The sequence below is a fragment of the Micromys minutus genome (genome assembly GCF_963924665.1).
Source record: "Micromys minutus genome assembly, chromosome: 17".
NCBI lineage: Eukaryota > Metazoa > Chordata > Mammalia > Rodentia > Muridae > Micromys > Micromys minutus.
The window spans coordinates 2,409,829-2,426,007 of NC_137952.1; the positions used below are offsets into that span (position 1 = coordinate 2,409,829).

A 16,179-nucleotide genomic window follows, 5' to 3' on the forward strand; every position below is an offset into this window, starting at 1 on the left:
TGTCTCACAACAGTAGCAAGTGCTCTGTCTGGACATCAGGATCCCAAGGACAGGTAGAAAGCTCGGTGCCCTTATGATTTAATTCAGGAGTGGTGGGTTCTGGTTGGTAGTCTGTAGATACAGCTTGTGAAGACCTGCACACATAGCAGTGTAAAAATCAGAAAGAATGTGTTTGTAAGTGTGGGCCACGGCATCACTCTCCTTCACAGAGCGGCACGCTGGAGGCCAGGACGGCCTTCCACTGAGAGGCGTGAGCAGTGTGCTTGCTTCTGTTGAGGACATAGTGAAACACGACCTTTCCCTACTCCTTACTGGCTGCAGGAAATCCAGTACATTACATAGTGTACCTCTGTTCCTTAGCTTCTTCACTCCTGTCTAACCACAGCCTTTTCTTTTCTCAAGAAATCCAAAGCAAGAGGCAGGAGCGAAAGAGAAGAACAACGGCAAACCCGGTGTACAGTGGGGCCGTCTTTGAGCCAGAGGTACTCCAGCGGGCATGGGCCCTTCCTCGCGCCCGACTCCACCCGAAAGCCTGCTAAGAGCACTTCCATCAGTGCCTGGCCCCTTGAGCTCTGTGGAGTGACTTTCTCTGCCCACAGCTCCACTGTGTTTTGTCAGTCACTGCTCACCTCTTAAGGTTTGGAGTTTGAGTGCATACGGTCCTCCCTCTCGGTTTTAGTTCATCCTATTGACTGTGCTGTTGTGAAGCAGAGGCAGGCCACATACAACCAAACTCAGCACTGAGACCGTGGGATGGTTGGCCTGGCTGGTTAGCGTGTGATAGGCATGTTTGCAGTATTTGTGATAACCATGGTACTCAGTAGTCACCTTTCCTTCTTAAATCTCCAAAGCGTAAGAAGAGTGCGGTCACTTACCTTAACAGCACAATGCATCCTGGGACGCGGAAGAGAGGTGAGTGTATTTTAAAAACACCCTGTCTTGCTTTTTGCCTTGCTTTCTGTTATGTTTCTTTTTCTTCTCCCTCCCTCTTTACCATCATTCTAGAACCTAGCTGCTCTATCCATTTAAAATAGTTTTTGTTGTTTTCTGAGAACATGGAGGAAAAGAGAGATTTCTTAGCCTTCTGAACACAGGACTAAAGCTGACTTTCTGGCTCCCGGCTAAGCTGGCTCAGGAGAATGGCGTAATGTAGCATTTCTTCCCCAAGCCTACCAGGCCATCCATGAATAGTTCAGTGAACAGAACATCATGTGGAAAGAAGTGTTTAGCCTCTTACAGCAGCCTAGCACTGCTGTTACCAAGGTGTTTCTCACACTGTTTCAGTTCCTGTTGCCGGTGAGGGTAGAATGGGGCTGCGTTTCTATCTGCAGACTTTCCAGGAAGAGAACTTAGAATCTTTTGTCAGGGAGCATCTTGAACTAAGGAAGAAAAGCAAGCTGTTAAAACAGGCTGCCCCCGAGCAGAGGCTCCTAACACATTGTTTGTTCTCTTCCTCCACACCTTGCTCTAGGCAGAACAAAAGCAGCAGCAGCAGCTCTTACCACACAGGGCTAAATAGGCCTTTACAGCTTAGGCTTAGACTCATAAACAAGGTACTGAAATCACTCTCTGATGTCAGTAATACATCCCAAGGACCCTTTCTCCACGCGGTAATGTGTCCCTGAGTTACGGTTGCAGGCTGGAAGGTTGCAGAGTAGATGACTAGCATACTGATCTTTGTGCATGCACAGACTCAGAGCCACTGGAGACAGCAGAGGTTACCTTGACCTTTGCCTTGGGCAGAACTACTAATGTGCCATTGTCCTCCTGAGGCACAGCCAGCCTCAGTGACGTGAGTGATCCTTTATCAGTCCTGTCCTGCAAGTAACCAGCTCATCTAGATAGGAAACCATACTTTGTACTGGTGCCTGGGCCATAGTCATAAGTTACTTTTTGGTATTGAATTTAGCTCTATTTTTAGTGACCACACAATTCTCTGATTAGAGGGCCCCAGCCATCGGCCTCAATTAATTGATCTGCTGGAAGATAGTATCTGCTTAGAGAACATCAGTTAAATGAGCCAGAAAGATCAGAGGCTAAAGCCTGCATTCAAGTGCCTAGGATGTGCCTTGTATAGGGAAGCGAAGAGGATTCGTTGGCTATTTTTTTTCCCCTTTCAGCACTTGGTTCTTTGGAGAAATACCAGGCACGTCTCTTTGTAACTCGGGCTCTGTCTGATGACACAGGCAGTGCTAGTGTGGCGTCTGGCCATCAGATACCCATGCGTGACCGTGGCATTTCCTGGCTTTGGTGTGTTGGGCTTGTACATAATCACTCACAGGTTAGAACCCAACTCTTAGGAGACATGGACCCTGACTTAGGTGTGTGGTAAGGGTGACTGCCCTAGATAGCCTGTGACCCTGGGCTCTGCTCTCTTATACTGTTTGAAAATTGCTTCCGATTGGGCCTTTCAGAAAAAGAACACCCTGCCCTCTTCTGAAACATGTGTCTCATGATTGTTGGTGCTGTGAAGCAGAGGCAGCTCTCAGACCACTGTGACGGATGCCCAAGGCTTGGAAGCCTGTGGCTTCCCTGATACTCTTACACTCAGCTGTTCTAGAAACTCCCTTGCACTGGCTCTGACAGCAGAGGGCCAGAGTAATTGCCTAGAATTCTGCCTTCTCACATTGCCTTCCTGCACCCTACCAGCAGGAAGGTCTGAACTGTTAGCAAGAGACATGGGACAGCAGAAATGCTGAAGAAGTCCGTTCAGGAGAACAGAGGGTCGTGAGCAATCATGACTGCAGCAAACCCATGGTGACTAATGCAGACCGCACATAGAAGATAAACTCTGTTCTAGCTGTGGCCTCCTCCTGTTGGAAACCTCAGCTGTGATAATCCAGGCATGACTGTGATCTGCCCACCATGGTTCTCCTTACGGACGCCAGCACCTTTAGTTGCTCCGAGGCTCCCTTCTCCTCCTTTCTTTTAGGATCTGTGTAGTTGTTTCTAATGGCACTGACATCTTTGCTGCTTTTCCTTCCTCTGGCCTGTGTACTAACCTTCTGTCTGCTACCTCCCTTCCTTTGCCATGCTAGCCAATGAGGAACACTGGCCAAAGGTATGTAAGATCATTTTCCCCTGTCTTTCCCTCCCCTTCTCCCCTTTTGTTCCCTTCTCTTGGTATATAGGTCGTCCTCCAAAATACAATGCAGTGCTGGGGTTTGGAGCCCTTACCCCAACATCCCCCCCATCCAGTCATCCCGACTCCCCTGAAAATGAAAAGACAGAGACCACATTCATTTTCCCTGCACCTGTTCAGCCTGTGTCTTTGCCCAGCCCCACCTCCACAGACGTAAGTAACTTGGGACTCGCACTCTCTCTGAGAGCTCACATGGGAAAGCCACAGTCCTGTGCTGTGTCCTCACCACAGTGACCCTTCCTCACTAGCCCCGGAACGGCAGGAGACTCTGCAGAATACCTGCATACCTTGTCAGGCAGCTTTCTTATGGGGTCATAGCTGTTCCATGTCCTTGAGAGTCATGTCACATAAATTTAGGGAGCCTAGGGTTTCAGAGTCTGTATTTGATCACTGTGAACGAGCTCTCAGGAGGGTGGGGACATGGGCTATATGTAGTTAAGTGGTTTCTGTCATTGTGTGCTAGAGGTAGGACGTGAGCAGGGCAGATGCTTCCAGCAGCCCTGCTGTTACAGTAGGCACACCTCCAGAAATGTACGCCGTCCTGTGTTGGTGGGACTGCTCAGAAACAGATTCCAGCACTCATATCTTCTGCTGAGCAAGCGCTCCTCATGCACCTGGAGATAAATCAAGGAACAACCAAACAACACAAGCACTCAGGGGGCTTGTGTGCTGTAGAAAGAGGGAGACAGCAAAGGAACAAATACGTAACCTGTCAGACACTCATGAGCACAAGGAGAAACGGAACAGCAACACACAAGGAGCAGTGCCCAGAAGGCAAAGGCATCATCCATGAAGAGGGAGAGGGGACCTCTTAGCTGTGTGTGGGGAGGTGTGACCAGAGAGGAGATAGGCCTGCTCATACAAGGTTCTGTGGCTTCTATTGTAAGTACAAGGGACACCACCAGAGGGCTTTAGTAAAGGGATGAAATAATTCTCCAATTACACATGATTTCTTTCACTGTGAAGACTCTGGCACCTGTAGACATCCTGCAGTGTGGTACAGCGCACACGCTCTCACCTGTAGACAGTGTGAAGCAGCCCACGCTCTCACCTGTAGACATCCTGCAGTGTGGTGCAGCGCACACTCTCACCATTTGCTTTGATTGACCACTTGTGCTGTACTTGTTTCTTTTCGTGCTTTTACCCACCTGCACATGCAAACACACGCATGCATGTTTTTCCGAGTCAATTAAGAATCTTCAGCTCGTAGGATGTGGTGGCACACACCTTTAATTCCAGAATTCAGGAGCCATTGACAGGCAAACCTCAAGTCCAGCCTGGTCTACAGAGTGAGTTCTAGGGCAGGACTACACAGAGAAACCCTGTCTCAAAAAATAAAAAATAAAAACAAAACAAGAAAAAGGAATCTTTCCCTCTAAGATTAACAGTATTCTGTTGTGTAGCCACCATGTGGTTTCAATATTATGAGAATTTAACATTGGTTACATCTTAGTATGTAATACTATTTCATATTCCAATGTTTCTACTTGACCCAGTAGTTGCATTTATTTGAGCTCACTCTTGGCATTTGTTACCCTGGTTGTATCACTGAATTCTCCTTTATTCGGAAATGGTGTCGTAGGCCATCCTTGTCTACACTGCACTTGTTCATCTGGAGCATGTGTGTGTCCACGCCATGGCACATGTGTGGAGGGTAAGAACAGCTTTGGGGAGTCAGTTCTCCTTCCACTTGGCTGTCAGGCTGTGTGTGTCCACTGAGATGTCTCACTAGGACCGCTTAGGCCGTTTTTGTCTCTCCTAATGCTGACATTCTTTTCCATGGCACAGTTGCTTTGTTGAATTTGCCCCACTGAACTGCTAGTCCCTCCAGAGCGGACAGAAGCCCTGGGTTTTGAAGGAGTCTGGATGACAAGCCCGCCCCACTCAGTGTGTCACTGTGAAAGTCTGTTTTCACTCTGGTCAGAGGTGGCTTTGAGTCTGACAGACTGTTGCCCTCTAAAGGAGACTTTAGCCTCCTCTGATGGTTCCCAGTGCTTCTACAGCCACCTAGATTTTGAAAGGAGCACTGTGTAGAAAGAGACCTTGGGAAGGGCGGGCTGAAGCAGCGAGGCCAGCAGGGAGCTCCAGACAAGAGACAATGGCGGCTGACTGGTCCTGATGGAGCAGTGGATGCAGGGACAGAGAAAAGTGACCAGTTCTGTTTGCATTTTGAAGAGTTGGGTAGATTAAATTGGATAATTGGAAAAAAAGAATTCTCAAAGAAATATAAAGTTGACAGCCTGAAAAACCAGAAGGCCCACACTAACATTTGCGAAAGGTGACAAGGGAAACAGACGAGAAGCAACAGAGCAAGAGGGTGTGTGTCTGTGGCCTCATCCTTGAGGACCTGATTCTTGGAGTTGAAAGTGCTTATGACTTATGCACAGCCGTCCCCGTGAGAACACCTTTTGAACCCCTAAGTTAGAATTCTGGAGGCAGCAAACAAAATTCTATGGCGACGTGGGGGTCACAGATAGTTCTGTTCCCCACATTTTCTTCCTTGGACGTAGCTTCGGCTACAGACTAACCCTAGTTCTAAAGACTTAGTGTTCCATTTCTCCTTCCTCACCTTTGCCCTAGTAACTGATACAGGTCTCAGACGGGCAGGCTAGCAAGCACCAGGAGTCCCTGTCAGAAACCATGTTTGTTAGAACTGAAGACTTTCCCAGCTTTTCCCCAGTCCAGTGTGATCAAAGGAGTCAGCAGGTACCTGACCCCTGTGCAGTGCCACACACTGCTGGGGAGGGGCTTTGCTCACAAGCCATTACTTAGACCATGGGGGTACCCTGTCTACATTCTCTGGTTGAGTTTATTCTTTTTTACAGACCTGACCTAAAAATCTACTCCAGTCAAATCACAAATGAGCTTTTGCCATGTTTCATCTTAAAACGTGAAAACTGTTCTTTTCATAAATCTAAAGTCAAAAAATACTTTTCTGACACCACTAAAAATGCTTAGCACTTACCAAGTTAAACCCAGAGGGATAGTTTTGGTTTTTGCTATTCTTTTTTTTTTAAAGGATAATTGACTTCCTACCTTTACAGTATCCCAATAGCAGCTGTGATTAAAATCAGCACACGGGGTTCTATGTGTTTGCTGCCGGGTAGCATAAGCCTGAACATTAATTAAACAGTAACAGTTGGGAGCCAGGCATTTCCTCGGGATCAATAAACATCTACAAAGGCTTGATAATGCAGACCCAGCAGACACTGATCCTCACGACGCACTTGTAGCTGCCGTGACATTTATAGAGGGGGATGTGTGATAAATCCTCAGCACCGTGAGGTCAGATTGGGGACGGTAGCATGCTCCCAGCAGTGTCATGGTCGGGCACTTTTTGCTTCCTGTTTGCTTATGTCCATTCTTGGGGTAAAAACTGGCCTTGATGAATGAACTGTTTCTGTATTTTATACTTATTCTGACATTCTTAGAGTTTCGTATCTAATGTTTTAGGGTAGAGCAATTCTCAAAATGTTGTCTGGAGTCACTGGCACTTTTCAGGGGTGTACAAGTCAAAAGTGTTCCCTTGATACTACCAACAAGTCCGGCGTCATTCTACACTCATTGTCAAGACGGGAGACACTTCCCATGTGACATCACGGCTACTTAACGCTGGCTTGTGTGCTTGAGTTATGTTTTATTTCCAGTGTACTATTGCTATAACTTTCTGTGTTTCTGTAACTAACTTAGAGGTTCTCAGTGATTTGGGGCACACAGAAATCTTAACACTCACAAACGCTAGACACTACTGCCATAGTATATGTAAATATGAGATTTGGAGGATGGAGCTGGAGAGATATGTGCACATGCACAAACGTACAAAGGGGAGTTCCTCACATAATTCCCTGTGTCATTGAAAAGATGCTTTCCCTCTGCGTTGTGGCAGTGGAGGAGGGACTCTGTAGTCCTGTGGTAGGATTTCTGACAGAGGCTCCAGACATCCTAAAGCACTGTGCCAGCACTGACTTATTGGGTGTTCTTCAGCTTGTCCTTCCATTCTCCTTCCCCGTCATCGTAACCCATGTTTCGGCCCTATCCAGAGAACAGGTCACACACAACTGGATGGAACACCTCTGCATATTTTACTTTTCCTACATTCTTTCCTCCAGATTGTAAATAGTTGTTGTACTTCCTTGTCTTTGCATAGTGCCTCCTGTTCTGAGGCCCACAGCAATCTTCCCTGAGCACAAATCCACCATGAAAGGGTGCTCTCTCTGTCTAGTAAGATATTTCATGGGAAGAATAAAGCCTCCCACTGGATGTGAGCAACAAATGCCAAATGCTGGCTCTGCAGAACATTGCCAGCTGTGAATCCTTTGTGTCAAAAGGATCAGTTCTCTTTGCTCCTGACTTGGGCTTCCCCATGTGAACATTCACTTGGGAAACATTTCCCCAAGTGAGCAAGAAGTTCAGCAAGTCATTACTTCTTGACTGTATTCCTAAATTCTTAATAAACCCCTCTAAAATGATAAATAATAAACTTTGCTCCTGATAGTATGGGACACTTTGGTCAGTGGATCGGTGCCTGATCTATGAGTTAGAGTCTTGGTGTTGGAAATGCCAAATGGTTACTTAAGCATTTTTACTCTAAATCTGAGGATGTAAAGGAAGTCCTTAATGTTAAGTTGCCACCCCAGAAATTGAGCTTTATGGAACAGGTGGATTTTGTGTGGCTGGAAACTCCTGCTTTCTGTAGCAGTGAAGTTGAGGACCATCTCTGTGCCACTAGCTCACTTTCAAAAATCATTTACTAGTAACCACAGTGCGAAAGGTAACATTGAGTTTTCACCTTCTTTATCATGTTTCTTGCCTTTCCTCTCCATCTCATAGGGTGATATCCATGAGGATTTTTGCAGCGTTTGCAGAAAGAGTGGCCAGTTGCTGATGTGTGACACGTGTTCCCGTGTATATCATCTGGACTGCTTAGAGCCACCCCTGAAAACGATTCCCAAGGGCATGTGGATCTGTCCCAGATGTCAGGACCAGGTACTGGGGGTGGGTCACATGGATGAGGGACCAAGGAAGAGAAAGAATGCCATGGAGACCCCCGTCCTTTCCATGCTGGCTTCTCCCTTCTCTCTTGGCTGTTGGTCTCTAAGGCCCCATCTTCCTGGTTTGTGGCACAGCATGCCGGCACAAGGCACAGCCTAGGTTCCTGATGCATGAATTTCTGTCTTCTTCAGGGAGTGACTTGCCTTCCTTTTGAAGTGCAGACCCTCAGTCCTATGTGGTGGCATAAGCCTATAATGCCAACACTTAAAGGGCTGAGTCAAGAGCTTAACAAATCCAAGGCTAGTCTGAGCCACATAGTGAGATGTACACTCTCACTGTGAGAAAACAAAAGATAAATTGAGATCTGTAAAAGCTTATTCTAGGCTGGGTGTAGTTGTGCATGCCTTTAGTCCCAGAAGTCAGAAGGCAGAGACTGGTGGATCTGGGTTTAAGGCCAGCCGAGTCTACATAATGAGTTCCAGTCAAGCAGGACTACAAAGTGAGATGCCATATCAAACAAACAAACAAACAAAAAACTAACCTAAATAAACCCAATTTCAGATCATTCTTTAAACTTTCCCCTTTTTGCTGTTTTTGCAACACTGGGACCCTAGCCAGAGAGCATTGTGCATGCTGCTTAAGCACCTAGGGCCTGTGAATGCTACTTACGTGCTCTACTGTTGAGCTGCATCTTAAGTCCATGGTGTGTTGAAACAAGATCTCTCTCTGTAGCCCAGGCTGGCTTTGAACATGGGATTTCCTGCCTTGGCTTCCTGGCCTACAGGTACGACCACACCTTACTTAGTCTTTACCCGCCAGACTCCAGTGTAACCAGTGCCTTCTCCTGCTCCTCTCTCATCGTCCCTGATATGGGGATAGATTTTACTTCCGTATGGAGAACTGTGCTTAACATCCTTTGGGTGTGTGGGAGAGCATAACAGAACTAAATAGAAACAGGCAACCCTTGTCCAACCAAAGCAGAATCGCCTGCGGTGACTGCTGTCCTGCAGCCTTGTCTGTACTGCAGGCTCTAGCTGTAGGGGGGCTGGGGTTGTGTGCCTTTGGTTTGCTTTGCTGAATGGATGTTTTGTTGTAGCCTATGCTTTGAGACAGGGTCTCCCTGGGTAGCCCTGGCTGCCGTGAAACTCTCTGCGTAGGTCAGGCTACCCTCAGACTCAGAGCACCGCCTGCATTTGCTGGGATTAAAGGTGTGCTCCACCATGCCTAGGTCATGTGACCTTCTTTCATTTTTGATTTTATGTATTCATTTTATGTGTGTTTATGTTACCAGCTTGTATATCTGCATGCCTAGCGTCCTGTCCCTGCAGAGTTGGTTGGATATCCTGGGACTGGATAGACAGTTGGGAACCACCATGTTAGTGCTGGGATTTGAACCTGGTGCTTTTAACCCCTGAGCCCTCTCTCCAGCCCTCGTGTGGCTCTGATACAGGAGTGCCCCAAGTCTCTGCCTCTCTATAGTCCAGGGTCTTAAGCGATGCTTCCACAGGCCTCATTGGATCTTGTCTACGCCACAGACACTGGTGTTTGCTGTTATCTTGGGTCTCAAGGGAAAACTATAACTTCTTTTCAGATGCTGAAGAAGGAAGAAGCAATTCCTTGGCCTGGAACCTTAGCCATTGTTCATTCCTACATCGCCTACAAAGCGGGTAAGATGAGGTGGTGGGGCAGTTACCGGAGGGGCAGTGCTGGGTTTGCTTCCAAAACATAAAATTGTGGGCTGGAGAGATGGCTCAGCGGTTAGAGCACTGTCTGCTCTTCCAAAGGTCCTGAGTTCAATTCTCAGAACCACGTGGTGACTCACAACCGTCTGTAATGGGATCTGATGCCCTCTTCTGGTGTGTCTGAAAACATCTACAGTATACATATATGTAATAAAGAAATAAATCTTTTAAAAACTGTGAGCCCCCGGGCTGGAGAGATGGCTCAGTGGTTAAGAGCACTGACTGCTCTTCCAGAGGTCCTGAGTTCAATTCTCAGAACCACGTGGTGACTCACAACTATCTGTAACGGGATTCGGTGTCCTATTATTCATGTACATTAAATAAATAAATATTTTAAAAAATGTGAACCACCTTTTGAGGAGACTGAAGTGTGGTGCCCCCTATAAAGCCTGGCCCAAGCCACTCAGGCCAGAATATCTAGAAGGAAAAGTCCATGTAGTCAGGTTCCGAGTCCTAGCTGTATGACAGCAGGCACTTTTAGGGCTAGTGTCTTTGGTGAACAAAGCCAGGCAGGCTTTTCTAAAGAATTGATTGTTTAAATGTTACTTTTTCCCCAGCAAAAGAAGAGGAGAAACAGAAGTTACTTAAATGGAGTTCGGATTTAAAACAGGAGCGGGAACAGCTGGAGCAGAAGGTGAAAGAGCTCAGCAGTTCTATAAGTGTAAGCCACTCTCCTTTCTAGACACAGTGCTGGGTCCTTGACAGCTGGTTCTGGCCTTTCCTTGTATGAATGTGACCAACTTGGGCAGCCAGGCACCTGCCTTCTGAGTCACTGTCCACACTCAGGTGCCATGGCCATGTGAGACTTGCCCAAGCTCTGAGCATTCCTGTGGCCACTGTCAGAGAGGGTTTTCAGTCTGCGGGGGAAGAGATGGAGGAGCAGCCGCGCCATTGTAGCATCACCCAGTGCCTACAGTTTGGGAGTAGGCCTCACTTGACCCTGAGGTCCCCTCCAGTGACTCTTTTAGACACCTCATTGGCTAGGCTAAGCGAAAGACTTCCAGCTGGGAAACATTGGGTTATCTCAGGTCTCCTAAACTTACTGGCCCACCCGTGCACCGTTATAAGTGACTAAATGATCCCCCGCAGACCTCAAGCTAGTCCCTGTATCCTTCACTGGCTTTTGTTTTTAATTAATTTTTTAAAGAGAATTATTTATCTGTTTATTTAATGTCTGTGAGTACACTGTAGCTTTTGGTGTAGTCCTCAGACTCACCAGAAGAGGGCGTCAGATCTCATTACAGATGGCTGTGAGCCACCATGTGGTTGCTGGGATTTGAATTCTGAACCACTGGAAAAGCAGTCAGTGCTCTTAATCACTGAGCCATCTCTCCAGCCCCTGGTTTGGTTTTTCAAGACAAAGTTTCTCTGTGTACAGCCCTCACTATCCTGGAACTCACTTTGTAGACCAGGCTGGCCTTAAACTCAGAGATCTGTCTACCTCTGTCTCCCAAGTGCTGCACTTTAAGGCGTGTGCTACCACACCTGCTGTCACTAGCTTTTTAATCACCTGTGAGCGTGGCAGATGTAAGCTTTGGGACAGCTTTCATGGTGACTTTCACATCATAGCTAGTGTCCAATGGAGTTGGCTTTCACTGTACCCACTCACTGGCCCTGCCTCTTTCCTTTGGTAGTTGTAGGTGCTGTTTGCCAGTGTACAGGGACTGGTTTATGGGGCATTTTTCTCTGGGTCTGCTGGGCCCTGGAGGCTGAGCACCCACCCTTGTCATTTGCTGCAGAAATGTATGGAGATGAAAAATACCATCCTGGCCCGGCAGAAGGAGATGCGCAGCTCCCTGGACAAGGTGAAACAGCTCATCCGCCTCATCCACGGCATCGACCTCTCCAAACCTGTAGACTCTGAGGCCAGTGTGGGGGCCCTCTCCAATGGCCCAGGCTGCACCCCCCCTGCCAATGCCACCTCCACACCCGCCCCTTCCCCCTCCTTGCAGAGCTGTACAGCGAACTGTAACCAGGGGGAAGAGACTAAATAACAGAGCCCTGGAGGAGATGCCACAGCCCTGGTGGCGAGGAGACTCTAGAAGAGCAAAGCCGGATTTCTTCTGGAAAGTACAGAGTTCTTTTGGTTCTTTGGTTCCAGAGAGAGAGAAGATGCTTGTGCCAGGTGGCACCCGAGTTTGCCAATTGATTCTTGTTATTCTGTGTGTACATGCAAAGACTGGACCATGTTACATGAAATAGTGCCAGCACCATGCCAAGTGACATAATATATTACTCTCTCTATTATACACCAGTGTGTGCCTGCAGCAGCCTCCACAGCCACGGTGGGTTTGTTTTTGTTTTGTTGGGTGGGGAGCAGGGAGGGGCGGAGGGAGGAGAGCAGGTTTCAGATCCTTACTGGGAGCCGTTTGTTTAGGTAGAAAAGACAAGTCCAAAGAGTGTGTGGGCTTTCCTGTTCCTAAACTTTTCACTACCATAAAACCAAAAAACAAAAAAAAAAAAAAAGAAGAAAAAAAGGAAAAAAAGGAAATAGAGATTTAACTAATAACCCAGTGCCCAGAAGAGGGACGGGAAGGGCTGGGAGGGGACAAGGGTGGGAAAGTATATGACATAAGCAGTATTTAAAGTACCTGGAGGGCCCGGCCCCTCCCAGCTCTGCCCCGCCCACAGCCTCCTGCGTCCCCTCCCCTCTGCTTGGTGTAGTGCACAGCTCCCGGTGGTTCCCAGGCCTCGCTAAGCAGAAAAGGAGGGGTGCAAGGCGGATCAGAGGTTTTACTTGAAAACAAGCTCCATCCCTTTTCTATATTTATAAGAAGAGAAGGTTCTGAGCAGAGCAGCTCGACCCAGGTGTGTGAATGGAGACGACCCTTTTCTCTTCTTCAAGTTTATTTTTGTTTCTGTTCTTGTTTTCTTTAAACAACGTTTTGTTTTATTGTTTATTTTACATTTTTTTTTTTTTGTAACAAGAACTAATAAGGAATAGAAAAGCTGTTTCGGGCTGACTGACGGTCCTGTCGAGGGTATTGAGACCTTGCATGATAGAGTAGGCGTCCTAGTGTCAGTGAGGTTGGTGAGTCTGTGTCCTGTGTCACCAGTCAGGCACTGATCTGGTTTGTTAGGTTCATTTTTTACTTTCTGGATTTGTTTTCTGGTTTTGTTTTTTGTTTTTTCATGCAAGGGCAAAAAATAAATCTTTGTACCTGGGGAAAACAACAACTTTTTTTTTTAATTAAAAAGGAAAATAAAAGATATTGAGGTCTTCCTAGTGTTACTTATATTAAGATCAAGGTAAGAAACATTGTAAAAATTACAAAAGTGCTATTTGTTTCCTAAAAACAGTGATTTCTATTAAAAAGGTGTCAGAACTGGAGAAAATGCTGTGTAGTGACAGTTTTTTAGCAGAGCCTACTGATCCTGCTACTGATCCTGGTGACACTTTGCTGTGTTGTGTCTCTAGACTGGTGCACCAGTCTCCTGAAGGGCCTCCCACCTCCTCCCTCATCAGACTTGCTGTCTCCTTGGTACAGGGATCTCATCTCCTGTATGAAACCAAAATGGAATGCGCACACTGTCAGGGACCCCACGTCTCAGACCTTGCTAGAATGCAGGCTGGTGCCCACCTAGACCTTCCCTTGGTGCTGCTCAGTCTTACGGCCACCAGCATTACTTACACCTCGGGGGCCCCTTGGGGGACTGACCAGTGAGGCTCCTCACTGCCTGTATACTTGGCCTCCGGGAGGGTATAGGGTACAGGCTGGCTACATCAGGGGGGAGATGCCTTGAGGGTCCATATGTCTCTGAGAGTCCAGGTGGCCTTCAAGTTCATCTTGTGTTGAAAAGAGAGGTCTAGAGCTTTAGTCGGCCTCTGCCCGCCAGCCCCAAGGTCAGAATTCACTCTCATTCCACTCACCCACATGCTTCCTGGGTGTTCCTGGGCTAGAATCACTATGCTTGCCTTATATGGCCTATTGAAGACTTTTTTTCTTTGAAAAAAATGGGGTTCTGAAAGGCTCTCTACTCATCTCTCCCACAATACCACAGGGACAGTAACTCTATGAGATGCATGTTCCCACTGGGAACTTTTGTTACATGTTCTTGAGTGAAGAGGCCCAGGTCTGGAAGCAGCATCTCTCTGGAGGCCACCGGGCTCCCAAGTCTTGGAGTAGCAGGAAAGACCCTTTTGCTTCCTCCTTGTCCAGTTAGGTGCAGGGAAGAACACTGGATCCTGACAGAAGCTATAACAGACAAGAGGTGCTTGTGAGAGTGAGCAAGGCCCATCCACCAGCCACCCATTCTTCTTCCCAGCATTTGAGAAGAGGGCAGGTAGTTTGGTCACACAGGCCTCAGCTTCAGGGCTCTGGCTTTGGGTTGACTGAGAGGAACAGAGAAAAGCCCTCTTTTTTTATTTAGGAACTAAGGTGCTGTCTAGTTAGCAGGCATTGAAGATGCCTAGACTAGTTGGAGGAATCTTTGGCAGAGGATCAGAGACCAGCAGCAGGCTGATATCCTGTCTTGGCTCCCCCCAACCTGCCACCCCCCTGTTGGACTTGTCTGGACCCATAGGCTGAGGCTTGGCACACAATGCCTACCTGCGATGGGAAGAGGTTGACAAGCCATCAACTGTCACTACAGGCCTTTTCTCCAGACAAGCTGCTGGTGACAGTCTGAGCAGCAGACTCCATCTTCTGGTGTTTGGAAATGAGCTGCTTTGAGTCAACTGGAGTGAAGTAAAAAATGTAGCCGTGCTCCAAGCCTTCACTGCGGGCCCTGCCCCTTCCGCCCACTTGCCCTTATCTCTGTCAGCACAGAGCTCCTTTCTGTCCTGAGACCTGTGAGTACCTGTGTACCAGGGACATTCACACATGCTGCCCCACCCGAGCTGCCTCCACACCTTCATCTACTTCCCTACCTGCAGGGTGTCACTCTTACAGTGCAGGGCTCGCTAGCATGGCAGTCACTTTGGAGGGTCAGGCTGGCAGGTGCAGGCTGTAGAGGTCAACACCATTGCCCCCCTTTCTCCCATGAAGGGCCTGATTCCTTTCGGAGCCACTGTCTTGTCTGCCTCTGCTGAGCTCCACCAGTTCTCACCTGTCCTTCCTTATCTGGCTTTGGGAGGTAGCGGCTGATGGCACCCTTCAGGAAAGGCTCGGAAGCGGTCCCTGAATGGCTGTACCTGTGTGGGGCCTGCCTCTACAGCCAGTGACTGGCATCCTCTTTGGGCCTCTCCTGCTGCACCTTGTCTTATGCCCTCAGACAGTGTTAAGGGTCCATGCTTCCAGCTGTCTGTCTGTCCCTACAGCTGCCTCTCTGATGCTTCCTCTTGGGGCTAGTGGAGCCTTCTTGACTAACACCACCATGCCCTTCCCCCGGCTCACAACCTTTAGAAGGTCTCTTCCCTTTAGGCCCTTCTTTGGTATGGACCTTACCTAACTAAAGGGCTGAACTCTTGAGGTCATTCCTCCCCGGAGGAGTAGGAGTAGGACGGACCAGTGGCCACACCCCATGGCTTCTGTTGAGGGCAGGCTACTTTGCTCTGTGTAAATGACTGTGGACCTTGTCCCAACCCTCATCCCAGTACCCTTGGCAGAAAACAGGAGCATCATTTCTCATCCTGCCTTCAGCTCCTCCCCAAGAAGGAAATGGTGACCCTCCCCCAGGAGGATTCGGGGAGATTCTGCTGGTCGCACATGGCAGCCTTGGCCCCTGCAACCTTCTCCAGTGTTCTTGCTCTTAGCCCAGGGTGAGTTGCAGTCAGGTGGGTGGGCTGAGCAGACCGGAAGTCGGTGAGCTCCACGAAAGGAGCCGGCCAGCCCTAGTCCTGTCTGTGTCTATGCCCTTTGTGATTTCAGTCTTGGTAGAATTTGTATTTGGAGTTTTGTGCTTCAGAGTTTCCGTTTTGTTTGTTTGGTTTTTGTTTTGAGGGGGTGGGGGATACAGAGCAGCCGATCAATTTGTATTTATTTATTTTAACATTTTACTAAATAAAGCCAAATAAAGCCTCTCAGCCTCTTGGTGTTGAGTTTGGGCCTGGGGTGGGAAGATGTGCACAAAAATCTTGGCCTGTAGCCCGTGTGGGGTCAGAAGTCTGCTCCTAGTGCCCATGATGCCCTCAGACCCTAACGAGTCTGTGACTTCCCAGCTAGAGCACAAAACCAAAAAACCAAAAACGTGCTTTTAAAAACTTGATTGTGGGGCTAGAGAAACGGCTCAGGGGAGAAATGGGGACCTGAGTTGGTCCCCAGCACATACATGGTGTCTCACGATCACCTGTAATTTCACTTCAGGGGATCTAAAGCTCTCTTCCTACATATGTACAGGCAAAACACTCACACATGAGATAAA

General features: G+C 48.0%; 1 protein-coding gene across 4 annotated transcripts in view; it reads left to right on the forward strand.

The window, feature by feature from the left end:
• PHF21A (PHD finger protein 21A) overlaps positions 1–12,235 on the forward strand; it is a 164,426-nt gene extending 152,191 nt beyond the window's left edge. For all 4 annotated transcript variants that reach the window (XM_080930787.1, XM_080930786.1, XM_080930789.1 and 1 more), the window contains exons 12-18: positions 403–482; positions 852–912; positions 3,132–3,295; positions 7,973–8,128; positions 9,726–9,801; positions 10,434–10,537; positions 11,616–12,235. In XM_080930787.1, coding sequence (XP_080786913.1) covers positions 403–482; positions 852–912; positions 3,132–3,295; positions 7,973–8,128; positions 9,726–9,801; positions 10,434–10,537; positions 11,616–11,870 — 896 coding nt within the window. In that variant the 3' untranslated portion in view covers positions 11,871–12,235. The remainder of the gene's footprint in view (positions 1–402; positions 483–851; positions 913–3,131; positions 3,296–7,972; positions 8,129–9,725; positions 9,802–10,433; positions 10,538–11,615) is intronic.
• The last annotated feature ends 3,944 nt before the right edge of the window (positions 12,236–16,179 follow it).